This window comes from Oryctolagus cuniculus, chromosome 17 (assembly GCF_964237555.1).
Source record: "Oryctolagus cuniculus chromosome 17, mOryCun1.1, whole genome shotgun sequence".
NCBI classification, from domain to species: Eukaryota; Metazoa; Chordata; class Mammalia; order Lagomorpha; family Leporidae; genus Oryctolagus; species Oryctolagus cuniculus.
In genome coordinates, this window is record NC_091448.1 from 3,758,892 (window position 1) to 3,786,788 (window position 27,897).

The 27,897-nt window shown below is 65.0% G+C and overlaps 1 protein-coding gene, 1 long non-coding RNA gene and 1 pseudogene across 4 annotated transcripts in view; 1 reads left to right on the forward strand and 2 right to left on the reverse strand.

The window, feature by feature from the left end:
• Positions 1–27,897, reverse strand: part of SEPTIN9 (septin 9) — a 131,368-nt gene that overhangs the window by 94,247 nt on the left and 9,224 nt on the right. The window contains exons 1-2 of one of the 3 annotated variants that reach the window (XM_070059970.1): positions 21,333–21,414; positions 21,199–21,255 (exon numbers count right to left, since the gene is read on the reverse strand). In XM_070059970.1, the coding sequence (XP_069916071.1) occupies positions 21,199–21,255; positions 21,333–21,399 (124 nt within the window). In that variant the 5' untranslated portion in view covers positions 21,400–21,414. Of the gene's footprint in view, positions 1–11,754; positions 11,914–21,198; positions 21,256–21,332; positions 21,415–27,897 lie in introns of those variants that run through there. The other 2 variants (XM_070059972.1, XM_070059973.1) reach the window with 2 other exon arrangements.
• On the reverse strand, positions 2,322–2,487 carry LOC127486203 (U2 spliceosomal RNA; annotated as a pseudogene).
• Positions 14,633–16,108, forward strand: LOC103346458 (uncharacterized). The gene is made up of 3 exons (XR_515840.4): positions 14,633–14,922; positions 15,638–15,718; positions 15,932–16,108. It is a non-coding gene; the product is annotated as an uncharacterized lncRNA (long non-coding RNA).

A 27,897-nucleotide genomic window follows, 5' to 3' on the forward strand; every position in this document is an offset into this window, starting at 1 on the left:
AGGCCCCTGCGCTCTGACCTCACTCTCTCCCCGGCCCGCCCCGGGGAGCCAGGCTCTGTCCGCGGGCAGCCCTGGAGGGCTCCGCAGGGCTCAGAGAGCAAGCCGCCCCTCTTCCTGGCCCCAGGCCGCCTCCTGCTGCGGCACAGCTGCCCCGGGAGCCTGGGAGCCCACCGGGAGCCTGCAGGCAGCTCAGCCTGCTCACACCCCGGCTGAGTTTGTCAGGCACCCGCTAAGCCGCTCCAACAGACGGGCTCGCTCCACACCTTCACCACGGGAGGCCGCGGGCCTCTGGGGCAGCCGCACGGCCCCCCGCAGGGCCTGACGCCAAGGGGAGGACACCCAAGTCCTTAGCCTTCTCCTTCACCATTGCCCACAGCCCCGCAGGCCAAGGCTGCTTCTCTGCATGGCGTGTGCGTGCGTGTGCTGTGTATGGAAGTCTATGTGTGCACTGTGTTTGCAGGTGTGTACATGTGTGTGTGTACACATGTGGAGATGTGTGTGTATGTGTATAGAAGTGTACTGTGGGGGTGGTGCTGTAGCGTAGCCACCGCCTGCAGGGCCGGCATCCCACATGGGCGCCAGTTCGAGTCCCGGCTGCTCCACCTCCGATCCAGCTCTCTGCTGTGGCCTGGGAGAGCAGTGGGAGATGGCCCAAGTCCTTGGGGCCCTGCACCCGCGTGGGAGACCCGGAAGAAGCTCCTGGCTGCTGGCTTTGGATCAACTTAGCTCTGGGGAGTGAACCAGCCGATGGAAGACCCCCCCCATACACCGCGCCTCTCTGTAATTCTGCCTTTCAAATAAATAAATTTTAAAAAAGATTTTTTTAAAGTATACTGTGTACTGTGCGCATATGTATGTGTGTGTGTCTCTTGTATATGTGCTGTGTATGTGTGTAGATGTGCGTGCATGTGTGTAGATGTGTGTGCATGCGTGTAGATGTGTGTACACGTGTAGATATGTGTGCATGCGTGTAGATGTGTGTGCATGCGTGTAGATGTGTGTGCATGTGTGTAGATGTGTGTGCATGCGTGTAGATGTGTGTATCTGTGTGTGTCCGTGTCTCTGTGAGTCCATGCGTCTCTGGGCGTCTCTGGGTGTGCCCATGTGTGTGCCTGTGTGTGCCCGTGTGTGCCCAGTACCTAAGCCCCACCAGTCTCGCCATCGCTAAGAGCAGCTCAGGGCAGGACGCACACTCCCGTGGCTCCAGCTGCCCCGGCATCCCACGGCCACAGACTGCACCCCTCCCCTGCCTGTGCCCCGGCAGCCTGCGCCCTACCAGCTCCTGTCTCGGGGAGTCCGCCCGCTCCAGGATGCGCTTCAGCAGCCCTCGACGCCGACACCAGCAGCACGCGGGCCTGGTCACCCACAGCTCCGATGCCGGCAGCACGCGGCCCCAGTCACCCTCGACGCCGACACCAGCAGCACATGGGCCCCGGTCACCCACAGCTCCGATGCCGGCAGCACGCGGGCCTGGTCACCCTCGACGCCGACACCAGCAGCACGTGGGTCTGGTCACCCACAGCTCCGATGCCGACAGCACGCGGCCCCGGTCACCCACAGCTCCGATGCCGGCAGCACGCGGCCCTGGTCACCCGCGACACCGACGCCAGCAGTACACAGCCCCGGTCACCCACGATCTCTGTCCCCAGAAGCACACCGGCCTCAGTCACCCACGATCTCTGTCCCCAGCAGCACACGGCCCCGGTCACCCACTACTCCGACGCCAGCACCACGTGGCCTCGGTCACCCACGACTCCGACGCCAGCAGCACGTGGCCCCGGTCACCCTCAACTCTGTCCCACTTGGCTGCAAGTCGGAGGATCTCATAACCCCTTTTCAAGTTCTTGCTAGCGTGGCTCTCAGATTCCAGGAAATCAGTTTATTTGCTATTACTGACTAATTACAAATTATATTATGCTTTATGGTAACATTTTTTTTAAAATCTACTTTATTTATCAGACAGAAAGAGACCCTCCTTCCACTGGTTCACTCCCCAAATGCCTGCAAGAGCTGGGGTTGGACCAGGCGGCAGCCAGGAGCCAGGAGCTTCTTCCAGGTCTCCCACACGGGTGCAGGGGCCCAGGCACCCAGACCATCTTCTACCACTTTCCCAGGCCACAGCAGAGAGCCGGATCGGAAGTGGAGCAGCCGGGATCTGAATCGCGCCCATATGGATGCCGGCACTGCAGGCGGTGGCTTTACCCGCTATGCCACAGCACCAGCCCCTCGAGTTAATTTTAGTAAGTTGTACTTTGAAAGGATTTGTTCATTTTATCTAAGTTATTCACAATAGTCCCCTGGTCTCATCTTTTTCTGGGGGTGGAAGGTGCACTGTCCCTAGAGGTACTGCACCACCAGGTCGATGCACGGAGTGGACGGAGCAAGCTCCTATTCCAAGTCCCCGCTCCAAAACCCACTTAATATATCGTCCTTGATCAGATATTAAACTGAGAACAACCGCTCTTGGCCAGAAGGAGGAGGAGGGACCTGGCCTCAGGAGCTGGCGGTCGCGCCCCGCCCCGCCCCGGCTCTGCCTCACGCCCGCCCCGCCCCGGCTCTGCCCCGCCCCGCCCCGGCTCTGCCCTCTCTCCTCTCCATCAGCTGCAGCTTTATCAGGCTGCGGATCACCGCATGGACGCAACTTTCGCCCTTGTTCTTTTCCGTCCCCTTGGCTGCTGCCCTTATCCGTCCTGGCTTCCTCCCTCCCACTCCCGCAGGAAGCCGCGGAAGCAGAAACCACACCTGGAATTTAAACAGCAGCTCAGGGAACAGAGGCTGCGAGCTGGCCCGAGGCAGTACCCAAGGCGGTACCGGAGGCGTTATCGCTGGGATACCGTAAGAAAGGGGGGGGGGGGCTGCCCCTCCCCCTCCCCAGCTCCTAAAACCCAGGGCATTCCCGAAACTGGCTGCTGGGATGACTGGGGGGGGGGGTGCTGTTCAGGGGCACCAGCCCTGTGAATAAAGTGGAGCTGCCAGCCGGCCCCTCCCAGTCCAGGGAGAGGAGAGAGGCTGGAGACTGAGTAGGTCACCAGGGGCCTGTGCACGCGGAAAACCCAAAAGGACCTTGCTCAGGGGCTCCCAGGAGGACGACCGAGAGCAGCCGGGGGCCGGGAGGTGGCAGGTGCACCCAGCTGCACCGGGATGGAAGATAAAACAGAGAGGGAAGGGCAGGGAGCCGAGCACCACCTTCAGGGCCTGAACGCGGCACGATGTTAACTCTCCAAGCTCACTCCAGGTTCTCACAGACCAGACGGAAGCCCCGGGCCTTGCTCACAACAACTGGGGTTCCCAAAGGGGCGTGGAATTGCAGAGGCTTGGGAACAGCCACAGCGATTCTGAGAAGAACAGGAGGCATCTCACTCCCCCTGTGTGGGTAGCTGGACACTCGGCCCCCAAGCAAGCGTCCGGAGCAGGGGCCCGGAAGAGGGGACGGGTCCTAAGGGCCTCAGGTGTCCTGTTACAGTCTACACTGCCAGATCCAGGGGCTTCCACCAACCCACGGTAAGCCACAGCGTGGTTCTCGCAGGGCGGGACTTCCAGAGAGACCCACACTGCAGCACCCAGCATGCTCCGACAAACAGGTGGAACAACTGGGCTTACAGGGAAAACATCAAAGTGAACCTTGACCCCACCTCACGCCATCCGCAGACGGCAGCCGTAACCACAGAACCTTCTGGAGGAAAACGTCGACGCCGCCTTTGCCACTTGGGGCAGGCAAAATGTTCTTACGGAGAACACAGAACGTGACGGCCGCCAAGACCTCAGTTAGCAAAATGCCCACGGCGCACCTCCGCCCATTAGAAAACACCATTAAGAAAATGAGCAGGCCAGCCACAGTCCAGAACGAAATATCTGCGAAACACTTCGGTGACAAGAGGCCAGCACCCAGGGCCAGCAAGACAAGCTCAAGCCATCTGCAGACGGGCGCCAGCTCTGTGCACGGGAAAACCATCCGAGCGGCTGACAAGCACACGGAAATGTGCGGGAAGCGTCACTCGTCCAGCAGATGCAGAGCAAAGCCCTGACGAGACACGGGGCACACCCACCCCAAGAGTGACGGCACCAGGTGGGAGCGTGGGAACGGCGGCCCCTGTGGGGCAAGAGCCGGCATCCCCTTTCCTTGTCTTTTATTCAAGATTTATTCACTTAACCGAAAGGCAGAGTTACAGACAGAGAGAGGCATAGCAGAGAGACTGTCCTGATTCACCCCGCAATGGCCAGGGCTGAGCCAAGCCAACGCCAGGGGCCTGGAGCGCCGTCTGGGTCTCCCACGTGGGTGCAGGGGCCCGAGCACTTGGGCCATCGCTGCTGCCTTCCCAGGCGCATTTGCAGGGAGCTGGATGGGAAGTGGAGCAGCCGGGACGGCAACCAAACCAAGCCTGCGCCCGCGTGGGATGCCCGCGTCACGGAGGAGGCCGAGGCCCCGCGCAGTTTCTCCCTGCACAGTTCTACCTCCGGTGTCTACCCGGGAAACGCAAGGCTCAGCAAGGCGTGGACAGCAGCACCTGTCACTCAACTTTATCCCCAGGAGCCCCCGGGGCACCAGCCACAGGCCCATCCACAGAACCAACACAGCCAGCAAACCCACTCACCAGATGGAAAAATCTAGAACTTCAGGGGTGGGGAAGGGGCGGGAGGGCCCTTCCTGGGGGGGCTGGGGCACACGGCAGCCTGGGGTAGAATTCAGGTATCAGCACCTGGACCAGATCATGAGAAAAAGAGCCGTAAACAGACTCCAGTGGGACTTGAGCCAGTGGGACTTGAGCTACGTCTGCCGCTCAAGGTGGGGTCATGGATGGTGGGGGTGGGGTCCAAGGCCCAGCCTCGCCCGCGGCCCTCCCAGCCAGGGCCAGGGAGGCGTCTGTTCCAGTTCTCTCCGTTTCCCGCCAAGGCAGGGAAAATGCCCCCTTGGGAAACCAGGCTCACCTGGGCCTGCACCGCCACCTGCTGGGAGAGCCGCTCCCTGCGCCTGAGCCCCTCCCCACCCCGCGGCCGCTGGCCCCTCCTGCCTCCACGGAAGCAGCCCCTCCTCCCAATGCCCTAGGCCACCTCCTCCAGGTGGAGCCCAGACCCGGCCCCCTCCCCTCTCCCTGGACCCAGTGACTCCGGGATGGGAGCAGGGTGGGGGCAGGCTGCTGCCAAGCTCTGTGACAGCACCCACAGCAGTGCCCAGGGAGGGGACGCTGGGGCTCGGGCAGGCGGGGACTAGGGGGTGAGGGGCTGCCGGTGGGAGGCAGGGATGGAGAGGGACGGGCCGGCAGCCGGGAAGACCCTGGTGCCGCCCCCAGGTCAGCCCCCAGGCCTGCTCTCTGAGAAGCTCTGGCGTGGGGTTCTGGGGCTTTACCAAAACAGCTGCCATGCAGAGAGGGGAGCAGACGCCCTGACGGGGCAGAGGAGCCCCCCGAGCCCCCTCCCGGCCCTCTCCAGGTGAGGCGAGACTGCGGGGAAAGGCTGCACGGAGAGCAGGAGCCGCACCCAGAGCCGCCCCCCAGGAGGCGGTGCCTGGCCCCCAGCATGAGCTCCTCACGAGGGGTCCCCGCACCCTGGGGTCCCAGCGGCACTCACTCCCCCATCAGCCCCTGCCTTCCACACCAGCTCCGGGATGCCGCGTGCCCGGTGGGACGCAGGTCCCCCCGCTAACCCCAGCCCCAAGGGCCACCAGCATGACCTGGATTTTTACGCCCAGAGTCAGGGGCCTGAGGCTGGAGGGAAGAGAAAGCCAGCCTCGGCCCCTCCCTCTGTGAAGGCAGCAACCACTACCGCCCCCTCCTGGCCGCTCCCCGCCTCTGCAGCCAGCCACGGAGGCCTCCCCAGGTCCCATGGCCACACTGCAGCCCCACCATTGCACCTGCTGCTCCCTTTGCCGCACGCTCCTCCCCCAGACTCTGGCCTGGCCAGCTCCTGTCCTTCAGTTCAGCATGCTGTCATCTCCCAGGGGGGCCTTTCTTCAACTCTGCCCCCCACCCTCCCACCCACACCCACTCCGTCACATCTCCTGCTCCCAGGGGCCTCAAGCCAGCGATGGATTTGCTGATTTACTCACTGCCTGTTAACCCTAAGTGGCCAGGGGCTGTGGCTCTCCCACTCCTCCTTGTAGGCTAAGAACGTCAGAGACTGCCTGCACCCAGTAGGGCCCCAATAAACGGCCTCCAAGGAGCTGGACTGACCCCTGTCTAGTGGGGACAGAGGACACAAAGCCAGGACGCGGAGGGCACTGGATTGTCACCCCTGCAGCCACCCTCGACTCCTGCGACCCGGAGGAGCGGCCCGGCCCGGCTGCGCTCCGGCACAGTTCCAAGGGGGCACTGCTGCCACTGCGCACGCTCAGCTCTGCTCCGGTCAAGGCGCCCCCCGTTGTATGAAAAAGAGAGGAAGCCAGGGCCAGGGAGGGGAGGTGCAGAGGGGTCCCGAGTCTGCCCACAGGGCCTCCAGGAGCTCTGTGCCGGTGCTGGTGGGGGCTGGAGGCCCCCAAAACTCCAGACTCAGGTCCCACACAGAAGGACACCACATCCATGCCCAGCTACCAGCTCCAGGGTGCCCCAACCTGTCCTGGGCCTCGGGACCCCCTCAGGGGACCCTCAGGCTTCCGTGGCTTGAGCCAGGGCAGCCCCAGGACCAACACCAATGCCCCCTGCTGGTGGGAGACCCCCGGGGAGCATCTGGGTGAAACTGAACAGGTGTGAGGGCAGCAGGTGGCCTGCACACGGGGGCCACACAGAGGATGGGGTCTGGGCTCCATGCAGGGGTGGGGGCGGGAGAGCTAAAGCTGCACACAGCACCTCCGTCTGGGACGCGGTGACCCTGAGACGGAACAGACCTCCCGGTGGAGATGGGAAAGGGGGCTGGGTCCTGGGGCGGGGACAGGGCGAGTCCAAGGCCTGAGCCCCGAGAGTGGGGGAGACCAGCGGGGGCCACACAGCTGAGTGCAGAGACGGCAGGAAGACCAGGTCCCAGGACGCCCTCTGTGCACCAGCCCTGAGCATGCCCCGCCGGGGGGGGGGGGGGGCGGGGACGGGCAGCAGTCCTCTGTAGGAAGCTGTAGACTGCTGGGTCTCAGCCCCTCACACCCTAGACCCCGGGCACAGGCGGCCGACTGCTGGCCGCGCTCTCCCACGCAGGCCTGGCTTGCGCTGGCTCACGGCTCGCCTTTCAGAGCTCAGCCCAAGGCCTCTCCCCAGTGGCAGCCCCCCCGCCGCGACCTGGGCTCCCACCCCCCAGGCTCCCTTTGCCACTCCTGTGGCTGCGGGCTTCACGTTTGTGACATGGCTCAGAGGACAAGTCGGGGTCTGGCTCTGCTCTCCGTGGACAGCGCCAGGTATGCAGGGAATGAATGAATGAATGAATGAATGAATGACAAGCAAGGGCAGCAAAGGCTGCCACAGGCAAGGGGTGGGCAGGGCAGGGGGAGGGATTGGGGTGCTGCACAAGGAAGGCAGGCATTTCCGGGGGGACGAGGCCCCGGCGGCAGCAGCAGGCAGGTGCGGGCTGAGGACCCCCTGCCCAGCCCACCCAGGGCGGCCAGCAAGGCCTCTGGGCGAGGGCAACTCCACGCCCACGGGAGGAGAAGGAAGTGCAGGGGGCTCAGTCAGCCACTGCGTCATCAGCAGGGCCCTGAGGGTGGGAGGGGGCACGGGGGCCCGGCTGGCAGCCTCAGGACGAGACTCGTGTCCAGGTTGGGGCAGGCACCAGGGACGGCCCCCTCTGGGCAGGAAGCAGACAGAGGCACGGTGGGGGCGGGTGGTGGACGCTGAGCCCTGCGCCCTGACTCGAGGATGGCGGGCGTTCACGGGGGCCGGCAGCCAGGAGCCAGACCCCGGACACAAGGGCCACAACTGCAGGCGGGACCTCCGGGGCCCCGGGTGCCCTCTGCCCCCAGCCCTGGGGGGCGCAGCGCCCACAGCCAGCCACGGCCCCACAGAGAGAAGAAAGCGGAGAATCAAGACCCCACCGGGAATCACAGCGCTCGACACGGCAGCTAAAACGGCGCCGCGCTCGGAGGGCTACAGGGAGCAAAAGCTTCGCGAGGCTGGCTCGGGGGCGCGGTCGTGACCATGACCCCAGAAGGGCAGCCACCAAGGGGGAGGATGCGTGAACCGGCTTCATCACAGTGAACCGCTCTGAGCGAGGACATCTGCGCGCACGTGGGCCAAAGGACCGCCACCCGCAGCCCCGCGATCCCAGGAGCCGTCAGACAGAGAACCGCCGCCATCAAGTGGCTACGAGAAAGAAGAAACATCCGGAACACACGAGGACGCTTGGCGGCCCCGCAGAACGCCAGCCCAGGGGCCGCGGACTCGAAGGGACGCTTCTGCACGGCACGCACACAGGTGGCCCCTGAGCAAAGACGCTCAATGCCACAAACCAAGCCGGTGCCCAGCCACGGCCGCATCGCCGGCAGGACGGCTGCTCCAGACAGGGAGGAGGCGAGCGAGGACGTGGACGTGGAAAAGGCGCAACTCCAGGTGTTGCTGGTGTGAACACGGCACAGCCACTGTGGCAACCCCGGCGGCCAGTGAAGCCACCGCCTGCAGTGCCAGCATCCCATGTGGGCACAGGTTCGAGTCCCGGCTGCTCCACTTCCCATCCAGCTCCCAGCTAATGGCCTGGGAAAGCAGCAGAAGATGGCCCAAGTGTAGGCTGGACTAAAAATTCCCCTGGGGCCAGCACTGTGGCATAGCAGGTAAAGACCCCGCCTGCAGTGCCAAAATCCCATACGGGCGTTGGTTCGAGTCCCAGCTGCTCCACTTCCGATCCCGCTCTCTGCTGTGGCCTGGGAAAGCAGTGGAAGATGGCCCAAGTGCTTGGGCCCCTGCACCCACGTGGGAGACCCAGAGGAAGCTCCAGGCTCCTGGCTTTGGATTGGTCCAGATCCAGCCATTGTGGCCATCTGGGGAGTGAACCAGCAGATGGAAGACCTCTCTCTCTCTCTCTCTCTCCCTGCCTCTGCCTCCCTGTAACTCTGCCTTTCAAATAAATAAATAAATCTTAAGAAAAAAAGAAAGAAAGAATCCCCCAGCAGGTTCAGACGTTGACGAGAGGCGGCAGAGCAAGGGGACCCAGGGACCTCCAGCTCCACGCCGGACACTGGGAAAGCGCAGCCCAGACTCTCGCAGGCCCTCCCCGGCCTGGCCTCCAGCTCACCCACTCCTCACCCACTCAGCCGCCCTACCCTCCCCGGCCCGGCCTCCGGCTCACCCACTCCTCACCCCCTCGGCCGCCCCACCCTCCCCGGCCCACCCAGCCTCCGGCTCACCCACTCCTCACCCACCTGGCCGCCCCACCCTCCCCGGCCCACCCAGCCTCCCCACTCACCCACTCCTCACCCCCTCGGCCGCCCCACCCTCCCCAAGGCCCCCCTGGGCTGAGTAACAGTCCCGGGTGGAAAGTTTTCTTGTAGATTCTGCTGCCTGCTGCAGCCACGCAAGATAAAACCACTCCATCTGCAAAAGCCACAAAGCCAGGCCAGGCCAGAAAACCCGACCCTGCCCGGAGGAGTGGCCTGTGACTCACGGCCCAGCTGACAAGCCCCCAGGCATCTTCCCAGGCTGGGCTGGGGGAGGGCAGCCTTGGCACGGGCTGCAGAAAACCCCAGGACCCAGCCCACACCCCAGACAGCAGGAGAGAGCGGGTCTGAGGACCCCCGAGGCTGCTGGCACCTGCCCAGAGCCCCCTTCCCCAAGCCATGAGAACCACGTGGCCTCCAAGGCAGGACCACACCTCTCCCACCAAGCCCTCCAGGAGAGCAGCTCAGCCGGGTGGACACGCCTCACCCACCAGCCCAGGGGGCAGGAAGCGCATCACAGCCGCGTCTGGAACCCAGCGGGTGGGGCGTCTGGCCAGGCAGACCTCTGTCCACACAGGCACACAGACACAGCGGCCTCTCACCCACCACCAGCGGGCGTGGGTGGGGACTGGAGCAGCTACCCCACTGCCGGCTGTGGGGCCGGGGGGCCCAGGCCAGTGAGTGCCGCCAGCAGGAGGGAGCCCCCCACCACCCAGGGCCTGCTCAGCAGCCCACTTGAGGGGAGGGAACGTCGCCTCGGGGCCCTGCTGGCCCAACTCCTGCCCTTTGCAGATAGGGAAACTGAGGCACAGGGCTGCTCCAGGTCTCCCCGGGGCTGGCGGCGGGCTGGCCAGCGTGAGGAACACATCAGGAAATAGCGCGGGCATATTCTGCTCTCATCCCTCGGCCGGCCGGTTTACAGCTGAGCTGGGAAGAGAACACGCAGAATTCCAATGGGTATCCACTGGGAGCCCAGGCACGCCCCGGGGGAAGGGCCCGGCTCCGCCGCTGCTGAGCCGTCCTGGCTGGGGGCACCAGCGGGCAGAGCAGCCGAGAGGCACACTTGGCCCGTGTCAAGACACCCTGCTCAGTTTGTGAAAAGTTCCTGTAATCCGGCCAGCCTGGGAGGCCGCACACGTGGTCACTGCTTCCGGTTCCCTGGGGCTGGACCTGAGGCTCCCTAGGCCCCTGCAAGCCAGGCCAGCGGCAGACCAGTCCGACTGGGGCAGCTGGCTCCGCACACGCTCCGCACACGCTCCGCCGCCCGGGCCCAGCAAGGGTCTCTTAGCAGCCCCGCACCTGCAACCTGAGAACACAGGGAACCCCGGCTCTGCAGCCGCCCATCCCCCACTGAGCCCCCTGCCCAGCTCAACACAGACAAGTGGGGCTTTCAGCCATCTCTGTCGCTGCCCCGCCTCCTGGGGTCTGGCTGCTGTGCTCAGCTATGCACACACGTAGACACATGTGCAGACACAAGTACACACGCATACACACATGCATACACACACACCCCCACTGTCAGCAGGACCCCAGGCATCCCCTCCCTCCGGGGGCCGCCACCCCAGTCCTGACGTCACTTCAGGAGTCCAAGCAGCCCCAGGAGCATGGTGGGGGGGCTGTCTTTCAGATGAGTAGCAGAGGTGGACTTCCGCCCCCTGGCCCCTTGGGGACACCCCCAGCACACACAAGTGGCAGCCGACAGGCAGGGTGGCTGGTGCTTGTGGGGTGACACTCAGCCCCGCATGGCCCACAGGTCACCCCAGATCACGGGAAGCCAGAGTGGGGCTCATGCCCTTAGGATGCCCCCACGGTATGCACCCCTGCACTGGCCCGGGGGGTGCCGTGAGCGACAGGCGCCGTCCTCAGTGGGAAATGCTGATGCTGATGCAGGAGGCTCGGGCTGGGACACGTTTCCACCTTGTCGGTTTGGGCCCCTCCCCTCTGGTCCTGTGCCGGCTCCCGCCCGGACTGTGGACAAGAGCGCCCACACGTGCACACACACGCACACGCACACACACACGCCTCCTCTGAGCGCCCGGAGCTCCCGCCTATGTAATCACCGGCCAGGGAGGCCCAGAAACGCTACTGGAGGAAGGAGACCGGCGTCCTTGGAAGCAGACTCTGGCTGGCAGCAAAGCGCAGACCAGAGGGTGGACGCCGGCCGCAGGGCCCCTGCCCCGCCCCGGGTCTCGTCTCAGCAGCTCGGCCTCGGCGTGTACGGCGCCCGTGGGGGGCCTGAGTGGCACGGGAGAAAGTGCCGGAGCGGCAGTGGCCAGGGCAGGGGGCCGGGTTTCCGGCTTTGGGAACGGCGTTGCGTCCCCTGAACCGAGATCAGTCAAGAAGAAAAATTTCCATGAAAGTGACCCTCGGGTGCTTATTTCCCGAGCCCGAGGAAAGCTCCGAGCTCAGGGCAGTGGGCGCAGGGCAGGGGCGGGGGAGCCCGCTGGGGCAGGGGCGCGTCGTCTGCCTACCTGTGATCCGGTCCCTGTCCATGCCTGCGGAGCCGCTGGGCAGCAGCGCGGGAGTCCCGGCGTCGCCTGCTCGCAGGAGTCCTCCGCCCCGTCCGTCCTCAGCCCCGTCGCCCTCCCTCTCTCTGCCTCCTCCTCCTCCTCCTCCTCTTCCTCCTCCTCCTCTTCCTCCTCCTCCAGAGACACTCTTTGTCTGGTCTAATTCCTTCAATCTGTTGCAATCACAAATGCATCCAAATTACCACAATTCCATGTGCTGCTCATGTGTAGCGCCATCAAGTAGCACTGTGTGCCTTCGAAACGGGAGGAGAGAGGAGGCGGCAGGGAGACCGAGCCGGAGCTGGGCCTCGGGGGCAGCCGGCAGCCCCCAGGGTCCCCCCCCACGCGCGGGGACCGCCGCCTGGCGCTGCCTGCGCTGGCTGCCGAGTCCGGCGTGCAGCTTCCGGCGCGCGCGGCCGCCTCTCTCCACCCCCTCCAGCCCCCGCCGCCCCGTTTTAATATCCACTTGGAGATGCTTAACTTAGCTGCTCGGAAACCAACTCGCAGAGTCAAATTCCTGGCGACTTCCAAAGTCTTTCATTTTCCCCGGCCCAGGGTCTGAGCGTTTAAAAAGCCTGGCTCCCGCCCGCCCGCCCGCCTCCCTCCTGCACCCCGATCTGGGCGGACCGAGAGAAGCTCCTGGCGCACGGACCCAGGACGAACCCTGGGCAGCCAGCCCTGCCCCGACAGCCTGCGGTGACACAGGGAGCTGCTGTCCCCACCCCGGCCATGGGGACTTCCTGGAAGATTCCTGCCACACAGGCATGAGTCAGTGCAGCCTGGGCTGTCCCCTGGGAGGGGCAGGTCCTCCTGCTGCACACTCCCCACGCTCCAAGCCGCTCTGGGAACGCAGGGCCGGGCTGGGGGGGGGGGGGTCGCGGGGGCTGCTGACCTGGCCGGCGGGGTGGTGCCCACCAGCACCTGGCCAGGCTAAGGGGGCTCAGCAGAGTAGGCGGGAGGGCTGCGGGGCAGGGCCTCTGGGCGGGGTGGGGGAGGGCCCAGCTCCCTGCTGCGAGGGCTCATTCAGCGCCGGGAGCCAGGCGGCTTGTGGACGGCCGAGCCTATTTAAAGAACGTGTGTGTTTGTGCCAACACCAAAACGCCGCGATTCCCTGCGAAGTCCAGATTTTCAGCCTCCCGTGGAAAGGGGAAGCTGCCCGCCGGCCCCGCCGCCCCGTGCGCAGGCCCACTGCCTGCCTGCCCTGGGAACGGGGGCTGGGGGCCTCTGCGGGACAGTCCCTGCCCCATAGGCCGGGCCAGGCACCTGAGGCCAGGCCTGGTCCACATACAGCTCTCAGCCAGATGACACAAAGGCCTCCCAATGCCACACACTTCAGGCCCTGTCCCACCCCTGCCAGGGACAGGACCCCCAGCGCAGTGTGGGCAAGACATCCTCTTAGGGGACAGTCCCTTCCCTGGGAGGCTGCAGGACAGCAGCGAGAGGCTGGGGGGAGGGGCTGGTGTCCGTAGTGGGCTGATAACGGCCCCCAGAGACATCAGGCCCCAACCGTGCACCTGCAAACACAACCAAATTTGCAGAAAGGGGCTTTGCACCTGTGTTAAGGGAAGACCTTGAGCTGGGAACAGAATCCTGGGCTCTCTGCAGAGGGTCCCTAACCGCCCTCCCGTGAGAGCCGGGGGGAGCCCAGAAAAGGCGGAGCAGAGAGAGCCCGGAGGTGGACAGATGGGACCACAAGCCAAGGAGTGCCTGGAGCTACCAGAAGCCGGAAGAGGAAGACAACGGATTCTTCCCAGGGGCCCCCCAGGGAGCATGGCCCGGACTTGCGGCCTCCAGGAGCAGGCCCTCGAGGGCACGCGGGTGTTGTTCTAACCCACCCCAGTTCATGGGAACCCGTGGCCTCAGCCAGAGGGCTCGGGTGCGGGGGCCCGGCCAGACGCGGCCGGCCCTGTTGCTTTCTTTCTGAAGCGCTGTGCGGAACCAACCACTAACCATCGCTGACTCAGAGTGGGGGAAATCACAGAGGGGTTGGGGTTTGTTTACTCAATCTCTTTTCTGACTTTGAAAAAAATAGTCCTTCTTGGTTTTTCTGATTATAAATGCAATCATCTGTATTAAGTTTAGAAACGGCACAACACATAGGAAGGGAAACCTGGGCCGTCCCAGCACCAGCTCCCGCCGCGGCAGGCAAGGCCCCCGGGGGCCTCAGAGCCGGCCGGCCGGGGTGGGCACCGCATGGCCAGGGGCAGGCGTGCAGGCTCCAGCCTTCTCAGTGTGGTTGGTGCAGCTGCTGGCGGCCTGATCTCTGGTGTTCACGGCATAGTTTGGCTCAAGGTCCACTTCGCCGCCGTGCCGAAAAATCCAAGCATTCTGGCCCAAGCAGGGGATAATTCGAAACCGAAAACCTGGCAGTGCTGAGTGGCTCCGACACGGCCTGTGCAGTCACGAGCCAGCGCAGAGGCAGGGTGCGGGCTGGGGCGAGGCCCGGCGGTGAGGACGAGGGGGAGCTGCCCTTGCTGCCCGTGGGGTTGCAGCCTCAGTGCCGGCGCTAAGGGGGCAACAGGCAGGCCAGACCCGGGGCGCGGAAGTGGGACCCTCCCCCAGGGCACAGGCGAGGGCTCCACGGCTGTGTAAGACTTCAACCCCGACTCAGACCGCGAGGCCCGTGGGCACTTTAAACACAGTGAGTGGTTCTGCCCACGGGGCCTGGCCTGGCTTAACCCAGCTCCTCCCAAACTGGACCCAGGCCTGCTGCCCAGGGGGCTGGGCCCTCAGGGCCACAGCTCCGGAATCCTCTGGGTGATCCAGCCTGCACAGACCTGCACCCGTGACCCGCACACCCTGGCCACCTGCTTTGTGACGTCACCGTGGCCAGCTGGGAGCTGCCCCGGGTGGGAATGAGGGCTTGCCAGGCACAGGCCCCCCGTGTAGAAGCAGCCGGGACACCAGGCAGGGAGAGGAGGAGGAAGGAGGTCACCCCACAGGGGCACTGCGCGGGCAAAGCTGGACTGCCCAGCTCCACTCCCCACCTGGGCCTGGGACGCGGCTCCCTCCCAAGACCCAGCCAAAGGCCACCTCTGCCAGGAAGCCTTCCCTGGCTGCCCGCTCCTCCCTCCCACTCTCCCCCAGACACAGCCTGGCCCTGGTGGACAATCCCACCACAGCAGCCTCCTGGTAAGAATCCCCCCCTCAGTGGGGACTCATGCCCCAGGCGGAAAACGCTGGCAGACAGAGCCCCACGCCCAGGCAAAGGGGGGAGGCTCTTCCCCCACCCACAGCTCGCGGCGCTGGGCACTGTCACGCGTACCCAATGGCCAAACACCAGCCGGGAGGGGACAAAATCGTGCCAGGCGGGGCGGGGGGGCAGCGTTTGGCTCAGCAGTGAAAACCCAGCCTGGAACACCCACAGCCCCTATCAGAGCGACTGGTTCAAGTCCCAGCTCTGCTTCTGGCTGATGGCTCAAGTACTTGGGCCCCATGTGGGGGACCCAGATTGGGATGCAGGCTCCAGGTTTCAGCCTGGTCCTGCCCTGGCTGTTGTGAGCGTTTGGGGAGTGAACCCGGGAGCCCGATTCTCTCTCTGCCCTTCAGAGGCCGGCACGGCTGCCTGTGACGCTGGTACCCAACATGGGCGCCAGTTTGAGTCCCGGCTGCTCCACTTCCGGTTCAGCTCCCTGCTATGGCCTGGGAAAGCAGCCGAGGATGGCCCAAGAGCTTGGGCCCCTGCGTCCAGCTGGGAGACCTGCTAGGGGCTCTGGCTCCTGGCTTCGGACCGGCTCAGCTCTCGCTCTCTGTCTCTCCCTCTCCCTCTCTCTAACTCTGCCTTTCAAATAGATAAATCTTTTTTTTAAAAGAAAAAAGCAAAAAATTAACCAAAAAATGTACCCAGTGTCCCCAGGGTGGCCTGAACTCCCAACACTGGCCAGACGCTGGCGTAGCAGACTGGGCGAGAGAGCAGGCACGCCTGCAGGTGACTGTGACTGGGCAGCAGGGGCCCCAGGGCAGGCCCAGCGAGGAGGGGGGAGGGACACTCTGTGAGCTCTGGGCTCTGACCTCCCCCCAACCCTCCGCGCTCCTCCCCGGATACAGGGCTCCGTGCGTCCCCACAGCGACCTACGCAAAGGCCGCGACCTCTCGCTCTAAAAAAACGCAGTTTCTCTGTTCATTTCCTGTTCCTGCCCAGACTCCACCGCGCACGTCTGCTTCCCTGGATGAAACACAAAAGGCGCGCAGCCCCCAGCCCTCCCGCTGACCCAGCCCCGGCCACGGCTACCGTACCTGCCAGCAGGGCGGGCAGCGGGCCGAGATCCCCGGGAGCCGGGGGCCGGCTGCATTCCTCTCCGAGTGCTCTCTCCACTGCCTGTGCCTGCTCTCTCCACTGCCTGTGCCGTGAGGTCCGGCTGCTCCTACAGAAACACGACGCTGCCGCTCTGTGCCTGGGGGCCGCCGTGGGGCTCACTGCTGCCTTGGCCAGCCTGCTGCCCCGGGAGCCCTTCCAGCTCCGTGTGCAAGGAAGCCGAGACAATGGGGAGAAGCGGCCCAGACGGGGCCGGATTCCACCGCGTGCTCACGACCCTCATGCTCGGCCACCCGAGCCACGCATCGCAGGCCGCAGCCCTCCCGGGGCCAGAGCTGGCACGTCGGCCTAGGTGGGGGCCACGATCTGTTCGGCCAGAGAAACGGGGGCCGGGGGGCAGACACGGGGCCTTGTGGAGCTGGCCCAGGGCGCCAGAGCCTCCCCGAGAGCTGGCGTCTCTGACTTCCCCCGGAGCCCGGCCTCTGTCCTGCTCAGTGCTGGATGCACAAGGAGGCTGAGGATCCAACGCGAAGGCGACCGAGAACTGTGCGCTGCGAGATCAGTGTCACGTGTCTGCTGGGTTCCAGACACGCTTTGCACGTCTGCTGATGATGTACACGCCAATGGCACACGTGCTGGGTTCCACACACCCTTTCCATCTCTGTCCCTGGTTCACACGCCAATGGCACACACGCCTGGGGCTGCCTCTCCCTCCCCCAGAGGGCAAACAGGCGGAAGGAAGCCTAGCCTCCTTTAAACCTCTCAGGGCCCCCAGGCTTCTCCTCGCCATAGTGACCGCCTGGGGGTGCCAGCCTGCTGCAGGGGCCAGCTGCCCAGCAGGATGACAGGTGGGGCCAGCCTTATCCTGGAGTCCGGGGGGAGCGGAGCGGGGGTGGGGGAGGCGGGGGTGTGAGTGCACCTGCAGCACAGGGAGCCGCAGGGTTGATCCTCGCCCGCCCGGGGAAGCCGGGAAGGAGGGGGCAGGGCCAGGCTGGGAGGCAGCAGCCAATGGTCACCGACTAGGGACTCAGGGCTTGGAGTTTGTTTGGAAATGGGGGGGGGGTTCTGGAGTCAGTGATTGGGTGTCCTCTGTCACCAACTTGGTGACAGCCCCCCGAATGTTGGCCGTGGAGGAATCTGCAGTGGGGGGATGAGCGGGGAAGGGAGCAGCCAGGGGTCCCAGGAGGGACAGCAGGGGCCTGACCAGGACTCAGCCAAGGTCACAGGCGGCCCAAGGCGCACTGGGGTGGGGGTGAGTTGATGAGATCTTGGCCGCCTGAGGGTTCTGGGGAGGCGGAGACCCTGCTTGGGCACTTGGGAAGCAGGACTGGTGGGGCTCGGTGGGTGGGGCAGAAGTCAGGAGCGAGGCCCCATGGGGCCCCAGGGCAAGATCTTAGGGTGGCAAAGATCCAGGGCTTTGCCCAACAGCGGGCACAGGGCACCTGGTGTTACTGAACGCCCTGCCGTGCACAGGCAGTGAGGCCCAGTGCAGGGCAGTGCCCTGGGGAAGCAGTGGGGGTGAGGGATGGCCCCGCCCCTCCGCACCTGCTGTCCACTGGAGACGCAGCAGCAGTACTGGGCTGAGGGCTCACGGGGCGAGGAGATGGGCGGGGGCGGGGGAGCAGGTTTTGTACCCCCTCGTGTCTGCATGCCCCCAAGCACAGAGACAGCAGCATCAGGCAAGGCCTCCGGGGGACCGGACGCCACTGTCCACGGCAGGGGGTTGGGGAGGTGGGGTGGGTGCCGGGGACCTTGAAACTACAGAACTTGCCTCTCCCCCAGTCCGGGGGCCTGCGGCCAAGATCAAGGGGTCGGCACAGCCAGTCTCCTCCCGCAGGCCCAGGAGAGGGGGGAGGGTCCCGCCCGGGAGGGTCCCGCCCTGACTCCTCCCAGGCACACTCGGGTGTCCCAGGGCCCTGTCCTCTCTCTGCCCGTACCGCTTCTCGCGAGGACCCCAGTGGCGGGGCTGAGGGCCACCCTCATCCAGGGCGACCTCATCCACCTCCAGGCCTATTTCCAAGCCAGCCCACCAGCTGAGGTTCTGGATGGACAGGAACGGGGGTAGGGGGAGCAGGATTCAGTGTGGGGAGAGATAAGGGGCAGGGCAGGCCGAGGACCAGCGGGGCTGGCAGCACACCGGATGCCGGAGCAGACGGACAAGGCTCCAGGGTTCAGCTCAGGCACAGCCCAGGGGACGCCATGTGCACCGTGGGAACCGGGCAAGGGTCAGCCAGAGACCAAGCGAGGCAGACAGTGGGCGAGTGCGGGAGCAGAAACCAGAAAGCTGCCACACGGGCGCTATGGCAACATTTAGGAGGTGGGCGTCCCTACTGCCCAGCCGAGCCACTGGGGGAAACATACATGCATGGGACATGCATGTGCACGGAACACACGTGTACATGGGACACACTTGCGAGAATGTCCCAGGAGCGTCTATGACAAGGAAACCCCTATTGCGGTCCATCCACTGGCCAGAGGGTAGACAGACTCCGCCTCTCCCACGATCACAGGTGCCTGAAATGAATGAACCGAGCCGCATGGGTCGACAGGGATGGATCACAAAGCCCCCCGCGTGTGAGCAGCCGCTGACGCAGGGAGGGCGGCCCTGGCGCGACACTGGTGACATGTGTGATGAGACGGGCGCATTCCAGGTCCCGGCTCGGCAGGAGGGGAGGGGTGGAGAGGGTCCCCCTGGGGCTCTGCCACCCCTGTTCTGTCTCCCCTGTTCTGTCTCCCCACGGGGGTCTTATTTCACGCATGGCATTTTTAACGGATCTAACAACTCCAGCTTTCGGTAAGGGACAGAAAGGAGTGAGCTCAGCGCGGGGTTGACCGGCGGTGCCCTCTGAGGGACCGTGGCTCGCGCCAGAGCGGCCACCCCGGCCAGGTCCCAAGCTCAGCCCCGGAGACTCAGCAGAGGAAGCACGAGGGGTCCTTCACCAGCCTGGAGAGGAGAAGGGGTCAGCCTGGGCAGGGGGCCGAGGTCTGGCAGCGGAGGCCGGGAGGGTGAGGAGAGAGCGGCTCAGGTGGCGCACACGGAGGCACCGCGTGTGCCAGCAGATCCCCGGCAGGCAGCACTGGGCGCAGCAAATTGTGCCTGGGTTTCCAGGCCGGGCCGAGGGGGCGCTGCCAAGTGCTGACAGCACAGAACCGGCTGGGCGGGCACAGGGGAGCGACAGGACTGTGTCCCCACAGCCCGGGGTGCCAGCCCCCCGACACCTCACAGCCCTACAGCCCTGGGAGGTCCCCCCCACACCCCCCTCCACGGCAGGCCAGCTGGCAGAGACGCAGGAGGGCAGAGGGAGCGGGGCCCCGGACTCCGGGTCTCAGACACACACAGCAGCGGGCGGCGCAGTGGTTGGCGGCCCCTCGTGGCTGCGGTGGGCGGGGCGCTCCGGAACCACAGGCAGCCACTGAATCATTCGCCACCCCCACCGCCCTCCCCTTCCCATACCCAGACCCGCCCTGTACCACAAGGGGCCTCCCACACGCTCATGTGGACGTCCCAGCTTGCACATCTGCAGGCTGCCCCTCCCCCGCCCTGTAACCTACATGCCACCAGGCACCACCCAAGCCACCTCCACTGCCACCCCGCTGTCTAGAGAGCAGAGCCGCCCCCAGCCACTCCGCGGGCCCCGGCATCAGCCCACCCCCAGGGGAAGGAGCCAAGGAGCCTCAGAAACATTTGGGGAGCAGAATCCTAGGGTCCCAGGTGGCCATCTCACCGCCACCTGTCAATACTCACTGTCAATTAGCTGAAAACCAATTTAATAATTCTATGCAAATGAATGTCTAAAGGGAGCTTAAATTTCGCATTTCTGGGAGTGAAGACACCCACGGCCCACAGTCAGGAGCCAGAAACTCCACATCTGGTCTCCTATGTGAGTGGCAGGGCCCCAGCACTTGGGCCGCCCTCCGCGGCCTTCCCAGGCGCCTTAGCAGGGAGCTGGATCGGAAGCGGAGCAGCCGGGACTCGAACCGGCACTGGGACATCGCGAGCTGCTCTGCCACAACGCCAGCCCCTCGAGCCCATCTGCACACGCACTCTGCACATGGGCGCTGACTCCCGCGGCTAGTGGCTCCCTTCCTGCTGTGGGCCCGGCACAGCCACCAGACAGGGCAGGGCAGGTGGCCTGGGCGGGCCAGCAGCGGCCCTGACCCACAGAGGAGCCAGCTGCACGGTTGTCCCTCCATGCCTTTGTCTAACTCTTGCCCACAGTCTGCTCCCTGAGGGCCCGGCCCCTGCCTGGTCCATGCCACACCTGCCCCTCCCCGGAGCCCAGCACCTGGACACAGTGTGGGCTCCCTCGAGGTCTGCTCTCTCCTAGGGCAGGCGAGTGCCCGACAGAGCAGGGGCCACCAGAGGGCACACGTCCCAGGCCCGGTCACTGGGGAGACAGCCAAGAAGCACAAGACGAGCTCTGGGACAGGAGAGCCTGCAGTGGCCACCCGGGCCAGGTCTGGGGGCCCTGGGACGCTGGGGGAGAAGGTGCACCAAGCCCAGGCGGCCGTCAGGGAGGGAGAAGACCATGTCCGGGAGGGCCCACCATGGCCGGTGGAGCCCCTGAGCCTGTGACGGCTCTGCCTGGGCAGGGGTGGGGGAGGGTCACCTTCGGCCCCCTCCTGCTGGCTATCGGGGAAAAGCTTCCAACACACTAAAAAGGCAGAGTGACCAGCACAGTGACCGGTCCAGGAGCCCACTCTGTGTGCCCGGATAACGCGGCCAGATTTGCTCCCCCTCCAGGAGCAGCCTCGGTCCTACAGGGCCGCCTGGTGCCGGCCACCCTTACACAGTGCACCTGCTCCCCCGGCGCCCACTCCCACGGCATCCACACCAGCTCCTGCTGTGTCCACGCCCACTCCCACTGTGTCCACACCCGCTTCCGCTGTGTCCAGACCCGCTCCTGCTGTGTCCACCCCCACTCCCGCTGTGTCCAGCACACCCAGGCCCTCTGCCCCACCGGGTAGCTGCCGCAGAGGTGGGCCGCTCCCACCCACACGGGGACAGTGCTGGCGGTGGTGGGCCTGGGAACCCTTGCATCCATGATCACCATTGCTGGCACCTTCCTGGGTGTTGGACAAGTGGCCCCACTCCCCAGGAGGCCAGCTGGGGACTCCGGTCCTAACAGGCTGAGACAAACCATGCTGCTTACCTGGGCCTGAGGGGTCGCCAAGCCTCCGGAGCCGGCCGCTGGGGGTCCGAGTGACTCCTGGAGACAGAGACAAAGGGCAGAGGTCACACCAGGCCCCTGGGGTGCTCTCTCCGGGTGGATGGGGGTGTCCTCACCTCTGAACCTGCCAGGGGGTCCTTCTGGGGTGAGAGGCTTGCGGCTTCCCAGGTACCCCTGAGGCATCAGACACCTGTAGCCCAGAGTGACGCCACCCACCCACCTGGAGGCAGGCACCAAGCCAAAGCCTCCATACGCCCTGGCTGCCGAGTTCTGCAGGTGAGGGCGCTGAGTGCCAGCGGGCTCGAGTCACCAGCCGAGTCCCATGAGCCCGAGTCCATCCAGTTCTAAAGTCTGATGACACCAGGACCATGGTGGGGTGGAGACGGGGGCTGGGGTGCAGCCAGAGCCCCTGCGACCCAAGGCTGCCTGTTGATGAGCGGGCGCTGCCTTGCACCGGGGTGTAGAACAGGAGGCAGCCCGGGGTCAGGTGGGGCCAGGCCGGGTGGGGGGGGTGAGGGAGGAGCTGGTCCCCCCCACCGCGCCAGCGGGAGAGCAGAACCGCGGCCCGGATTAAGGCAGCCTCGTGCTGCACGCGCTCCCTCTGCCCGCTCATGCCCCACGGCGGGCAAGTCGTAACTGGAGGAGATTTGCCGAGGTGTTGAGCTGGGGGAGCGGCCGGCGCCACCACTGCCAGGGCATGGCACCAGGCTGCTGGCCACACTCCGAGGAGCAGCAGGAAAGCAGAGAGGCCTCCAGGAGGCAGCCAGGACCCCGCCGAGCCTGGACGGAGCAGCAGGCGGGCACCGCGGTGCCCCCACCACCCCCACCTGCCAGGGCTCTGTGACTTCCTGTTCATGCCCTTCATGGAGCCAGCACCCGGGAAGGCACATGCTGCTGCCCCCATTTCACAGACAAGAAAAGGGAGGTCCACGGAGCTGAGCAAACTGCCAAAGGTCACGCCGCCGCTGATCCTCCCACAGAGCCCCCTGGCCAGCCAGACCCAGCCTCAACGGTGACCCCTTGTGGCCAGGCCAGGAGCGCCCTGGCCCAGAGCTCACTGGCTCCAATCTGATGGGGGACTGCTGGGTGACAGGGAGCCCACCAGGAGACCCGGGACGCCAGCTCAGGGCTGCCGGACAGAGAGGCCGTGGGGAGGAGGCCGAAGGGCAGGCACCTGGCGCCCACGGCTAGAAAGGGCGGCCCCGCCCCGAAGCTGAGAGCAGCAGCCACAGCTGTGACCCCCTCCCACCTGACTGTACAGAGTGACCAGGGGCAGCACGGCCACCCGTCCTACCCCCACGCACGCCCCCAGTGAATGACGGAGCTCAGCTGTGTGGGGCGGGGCAGCTGTGGCCCGAATCAGTGCTCCCGAAATGGAAACGCGATGCGGTGCGCGCCGGCCAGCCCATCCCAGGAGCAGGGCCTGGGCGTGCCGGTGCACTGAGTCACTTCCCACCAGGAAGACCTCTCTGTGGGGGGTGCCAGGGACGCAGGCTGCCCTGTCCTCCCCCAGGGCACTGGACACCCAGCCCTGCCCGGAGGCCCCCGGACGCAGAGGAAAACATCGCAGTGCGTGTCTCGGGTTTCTGGGGTGGGGATCTTGCTTCAGTGACACTATTTTATTTTTCCGATTTCCCAAAACGGGGGCCTGGTGCCAGGCAGCTCCTGGCACAGGGAGGCTGCACAGCACGCTCGGTCGACACGAGCGGGGGACCGGAGCCGCCTCCTCGTTCAAGCCGGGCTCTGAGTCCAGCAAGGAGGTAGCTGGGAGCGACTCGGAGGCATCCGACGACTCAGCGGTTCCGGCGGAGTCGAGCTATTTTTATGGGATTTTAAAATAAAACACATGGGGAAGAGGGGTGACGTGAAACCGAGCCGCCTGGAGCCGTCCCAGAGCAAATCACCATCCCAGGGGTCCAGGAGGCAGCCGAGTCCAGAGCCCAACGATCCGGGTTCGAATCCAGACGGCCCCCTCCGCGCCCGGCGGGGAACCGACTTCCACATTCCACGTCTCAGCTCACCACCGGCCAGTGGGGTCGGAAGGGGTGTGTCCGCGCGCGGTTATTAGATCAAATGAACGCTTAGTGCGGTGCCCGGCACAAAATAAACACTCCATCAAAGATAACGCTCTCGCATCACTACAATCATCACGCCAGCCACGTACGCCAGCCTGGCCCAGGGCTCTGTAATTAGGAATTCACAAAGCTGGGCCGACAGGTTGTTACAAACCTGGAGCTGCTGCCCCGGCCCTGAGCCCCCTCCCCGCCCTCCAGGGCAGGGGCTCACTGGAGGAAGAGGGGGCAGCTCCCTGGGTCCAGGGGGTTCCCGGGACCACCCCCGCTGGTGCCTGGTCACCTGGGCCATGGCGAAGGCCTCCTGGTCAGGGTTCAGCGACCCCAGGCCGGCGACAAACATCAGTGGGATTTGCTGTGCGCAGGCTCTGAGGTCAACACACCGGGCTGTGACCCGCCCGACCCGCCCACCCCGTGAGCGCAAATAAACCGCCCTCCCGTGGCTTGTCCTAGGCACTGCGCTAAAACGACACAGGGCAGTAACCCAGCCCGGCCCCGACTGGCATCTAGACACACGGCAAGGAGCTGGGCTTGCTGCGGTTTTAGCCGGATTTGGCTCCCGAACGCGTGCAGGTGCTGAATCCCCAGTCAGAAATTAATGGTAGTGGGGCCAGCGCTGTGGTGTGTGGGGTAAAGCCACCGCCTGCAGTGCCAGCATCCCATACGGGTGCCGGTTCGAGTCCCAGCTGCTCCACTTCCTATCCAGCTCTCTGCTGTGGCCTGGGAAAGCAGGAGAAGATGGCCCAAGTCCTTGGGCCCCTGCACCCGTGTGGGAGACCCGGAAGAAGCTCCTGGCTCCTGGCTTCAGCCTGGATCAGCCCTGGCCATTGCGGCTGCTTGAGGAGTGAACCAGAGGACGGGAACTCTCTCTCCGGCTCTTCCTCTAACTCTTTCATATAAAATAAATCTATTTCTTTTTCAGTGGAGATAAACCCAAATTCAATGTCCCGGAGGTGGGTTGTAAAAGCTTCTTCCGCCTCCTGGCTTCCTCCGCGCCAGCCCCGCCCCTGCCGGCACCTGTGAGCCAGCCGCCGCCTCTCCCTTCCCCAGCAGAGTGACCGAGCTGACCGACACAGAGGGCTGGAGGTCCCAGGGAGGGGGCAGAGTGGCCACGGGCAGGGGAGGAGCCTGGGAGGGCGCAGGAGGGGGGACCTGCAGGACCAGCACTCCGGGCGCAGACCCCCGACTGCGGACCCCCACGTCCAAGCCCCCAAAGCCAGGAAAAGGCCAGAGCCGTCATGGTGGCTCCACCCAAGCCCACCAAACACAGCCCCCACCGGGCACGGCAGCCCTGACCGACGGACGACCTGGGGAGCAGAGAGGGCACACGCGGCGTCAAAGTCTCTCTCTCCTGCCAAGGTTGAGAGCGGAGCCTGCTGGCTCCCGGGGCTGAGACAAGGGCCCGGGCTCCGAGGGCGTCCGTCGACGCCCTCCTGTGCTCCAGCGCCGGCACTGCAGACCCCGCCCTTCTCCTCCCGGGGTCTCACTCAGCCTGGACCCCGAGCCCCTGGGCGTGGCCAGGGCAGGAGCAGGCATTACCACATCCCGGTTCTGCTCCCACGCCCATGACGCACAGGCCAGGGCGGCGCTCCCGCTGTTTCCTCAAAGAGTGATTTTGCAGGAAAAGACGGAACAACTCGCCACATACAAACATCCGTCGTCAATCTGGACAAAACTTGACCCCTAGTTTCTTCAGACTCGTGAGCGAGCCCATCCCCCCACCCAGGCAAAGGGCGGGGGGGGGGGGGCAGCCCTGCCTCCTGGGGGGGTGGAGGGCCTGAGACAGGGCTCTGGTCACACAGCAGTTGTCCCCCACCCCCCCACCCCCCAGCCCGGCCTTGTTTGCTCACGGAAGCCGTGCGGGGCTGGATCAAAGTCAGGCTGTCCTGTGGGTGCGAGGACTCGAATTCCAGGCTTATCTCCCACAGCCTCCCTCTTCCGGTGGCCTCTGCTGTCACGGAGGTGCACGCTGGAGGGTGGAGAGGAGAGTCCCCGGGCCCCAGGGCCACCTTGCCCACCTCAAGGCCCACACTCGGGGCTGTGGGCAAAACCAGGGAGCGAGGGGTCTTGGCCTTGGCCGGGCCTCTGCTCCGCCAGCCCCTCCTCCAGGGAGAAGCCAGCTGTGCCCCCAGTCGGGAAAAACCAACCAAAAGGATGCTCCACATTGGTGCGCGTGCAGCACCCTCTGCCTCTTGAGTCTGGGGTCGTGCTAGGGTCCAGCTGCAGGGTGGGAGCTGGGGAGGCCCTGGAGGTGTCACGGGCCACAGCGCCGTGCCTGGAGTAACAGAGCTCTGGGTGCGAATTCTCCAGCTCTCACTGTCTTCTTGGGACGAGTTTTGTCTCTGGGAGCCTCGGTTTCCGCGCCTACAAAATGGCTCAGGCAACCTCTTCCCAACCATCTCCGTGCACCAGGCACTGACTGAGGGGCTGCAGATTCGGGGCGAACAGCGCGGCCCAGCGCCCCCTCGGTAGTGAGCGCACAGTCGGGGAGGGCAGGTGGAGCTCCTGTGTGAGGGCACTGGACAGCGGCAGCTACACACCCACTGGCTAAGAACACTGCCAATCAAGGGCCACAAAGCCCTCCCCCAGGAGGGTCAGCGGGGAGCGCCAGGGTTTTGGGTCCTCTCAACGGGGTCACCCTAGAAAATACAGGACTTTTTTTTTATAAACCTGAGTTTCAGACAAATCACATAATTTTTAAGGCACATGTGTATTTCAAAATGTTTTGCTGGCCACACACTAGAAATGAATCCTCATTGATCTAAAATTCAAATGTCATTCATCCTCTGTGGAGCTGTGGGGGTGTGGATTGGCTGAAAGCCGGCCAGCTCACCAGAAGTGGGCCCTCAGTGCTCTCAGCTCTCAGGGACGCCCTGAGGCTGGAAGTGACCGGAAGAGGAAGGTCTGAGTGCTGACAGCGAGCATCGCGGGGCAGCCCTGCCCCCAGCCCCCGCTTCGCCGCGGTACGGGTCAACCACGGCTGCGACGGTCGGAGCCGGAGGCTGGGAGCCCGTTCCGGAGAGAGGCGAGGGGTCGGCACCTCCAGGACCCTTGGAGCCAGTCCAGTGTGGAGTCCACAGCTTCCCAAAGCTCGGGCTGAGAGCCCGGGAAGCAATGAGTTGTAGAAACGGTTAAGTGAGGCATGGCGGGGGTGACCACCGTTAGACCGGACAACCGAAGTCAGGAGTGAAGCCAGCCCTCGCCAGTGACCGGAATCTCACACACACACACACGCACACGCACACGCACACCGGGACACCCAGGCCCCCGAGGCCCACTCACACCCCTGGGTGAGACTGCACACACACGCACATGCGCGCACACATGCACATGCACACGCACACACACATGCACACACACACCAGGATACCCAGGCCCCCGAGGCCCACTCACACCCCTGGGTGAGACTCTGCACACACACACGTGCACACACATGCATGCACACTCACACCCTGGGTGAGACTCTGCACACACACACACACGCACGCACGCACACACCAGGATACCCAGGCCCCCGAGGTCCACTCACACCCCTGGGCGAGACTCTGCACATGCACACACATGCGCACACACATGCACACACACACCCCAGGACACCCAGGCCCCCGAGGCCCACTCACACCCCTGGGTGAGACTCTGCACACACACACATGCACACGCATGCACACACACAGGCACACACATGCGCATACTCACACCCCTGGGTGAGACTCTGCTCAGGGACGGCCACCTGAGTTGGGTGGGGGTGGTGGCGAGAGAACCAACAGAAGCCGCCCATCTCCCACCACCACGGGCCGAGCGCCTCCGAGCCCTCCCAGGCCGAGGTGGAGGCGGCCCCCGGGGGGGGTCTGAGCTACCTGCGCACCAGGAGGACCTGGGACCCCGCCCCAAACCCTTCTCTGCCGCTGCCTCGCTCCCCCAAGCAGATGCTCCAGGACAGGTGGGCCCTGGGCCGCGGACGAGTGTCCAGCCTGTGGGCAGCCTCAGCTCCCACTGCACTGACCTCCTGGTCCCCAGCAGACGTGAACGCAACAGTGCCTCGTGCAATTAGCAAAATTCACGCAGCCACAGGCAAATTTACAAAGTAGAAAGAAGACACCCAAAGTGCAACAGCGACCCCCGTTCCTGGGACGTACCCTGTCCCCCCCAACAGCACTGCCTACGGCCTGCTGAGGGCCAAGGACATGCCACACGCCGTGCTGGGCACTTGTGACCTTCAGAGGGGACCCGCATGCCCCCTTTTGCGGGTGAAGGACCTGGATGTGGCCCCAGCCTCCTGCCTGGCCTGCACCTCCCCCCACCCCCACCCCACCCCCACGCAGCCTCCCTGCCCCCCGTGGAATCCGCCTCGACCGTGCGCATCCGGTCTGCACGGCTGGCTCCGCCCCGCCTTCCCCATCACCTTCCGCTGTCACCTCTGAGATCCGAGATCCGTCACACCCGATCCAGAGCAGCATTGCCCGGGCCGGGAGTGGCTGCGCAGGTTCAAGCCCCGGCCGCTCCACTTAGGCACCAGCTCCCAGAAGATGCCCCTGAGAAAGCGACAGAAGACGCTCGAGGCCGGCGCCGCGGCTCACTAGGCTAATCCTCCGCCTTGCGGCGCCGGCAC